Source organism: Rhincodon typus, chromosome 9, assembly GCF_021869965.1.
Source record: "Rhincodon typus isolate 14 chromosome 9, sRhiTyp1.1, whole genome shotgun sequence".
Taxonomy (NCBI): Eukaryota; Metazoa; Chordata; class Chondrichthyes; order Orectolobiformes; family Rhincodontidae; genus Rhincodon; species Rhincodon typus.
Window position 1 is genome coordinate 15313075 of NC_063340.1, and position 973 is coordinate 15314047.

Sequence of the window (973 nt, forward strand, 5' to 3'; positions counted from 1 at the left end):
TTTCTCTCTCGCTCTCTCCCTCCCTGTCTCTCTCTTTCCCCTCCCTCCCTCTCTCTTGCCCCCCTCTCTTCCTCTCTCTTTCCCCTTTCTCTTCCTGTTTCTTCCGCCCCTCTCTTCCTCTCTCTTCCTCTCTCTTCCTCTCTCTTCCTCTCTCTTCCTCTCTCTGTCTCTCTCTCTCGCCTTCTCTCTTCCCCTCTCCCTCCCTCTCTCTTCCCCTCTCTATTCCTCTCATTTCCTCTCTCTGTCTTCCTCTCTTTCTTCCTCTCTCCTCCCCTGTTTCCCCACCTCTCTCTCTCCCCCCCCTCCCTCCCTCCCTCCCCCCCCCCCTCTCCCCCCCCCCCCCCCTCCCCCTCTCTCTCCCCCCTCTCCCTCTCCCCCCCTGTCTCTCCCTCTCCCCCCCAACTCTCTCTGCAGTTGAAGGAGAAGGTGCTGCAGCGTCAGCAGGGGAGTTATATCCTAACGGTGGAGGCTGGGAAACAGCTCCTGCTGTCTGCTGACAGTGAGGCCGAGGCTACCCTGCAGACTGAGCTCACTGACATGCAGGACCAATGGCGGGCGGCCAATATTCATCTGGAGGAACAGCGAAAGCAACTGAACCTGCTGCTGAAGGTGAGTGGCACCAGCACGGCTCAGTCGGTCACTCCGTGTCGTTGTTGTTGCGTTGTGAAGGACCGAAACCATCATGAGGCACAGCAGAGGGAGGAAGCTCTGGACATGGAGTCCTCAGTGGGAGTGAGGGGTTGGACAACATGCTGTGCCAATCGGGCAGAACAGTGATGGGAGGGGAATGAGAACGATGGAGCGGCGGGTGGCAGGGACAGAATTAGGAAGGTGTAGAGGCTAAGAGGCCTGACTCAAAAAGGTATAATGCGTTTGAGAGCATTAGAGTCCTTCGGATGCTGGAGAGCCAGTGATTCCATGTCACTGTCCCTGTCCCTGACGGTCAGTGGGGAGCGACGGGAGCGGGTCCCTG

General features: G+C 58.4%; 1 protein-coding gene across 6 annotated transcripts in view; it reads left to right on the plus strand.

The window, feature by feature from the left end:
* Positions 1-973, plus strand: part of LOC109912528 (nesprin-1-like) — a 194567-nt gene that overhangs the window by 101026 nt on the left and 92568 nt on the right. For all 6 annotated transcript variants that reach the window (XM_048600820.1, XM_048600819.1, XM_048600821.1 and 3 more), the window contains one exon: positions 415-609. In XM_048600820.1, coding sequence (XP_048456777.1) covers positions 415-609 — 195 coding nt within the window. The remainder of the gene's footprint in view (positions 1-414; positions 610-973) is intronic.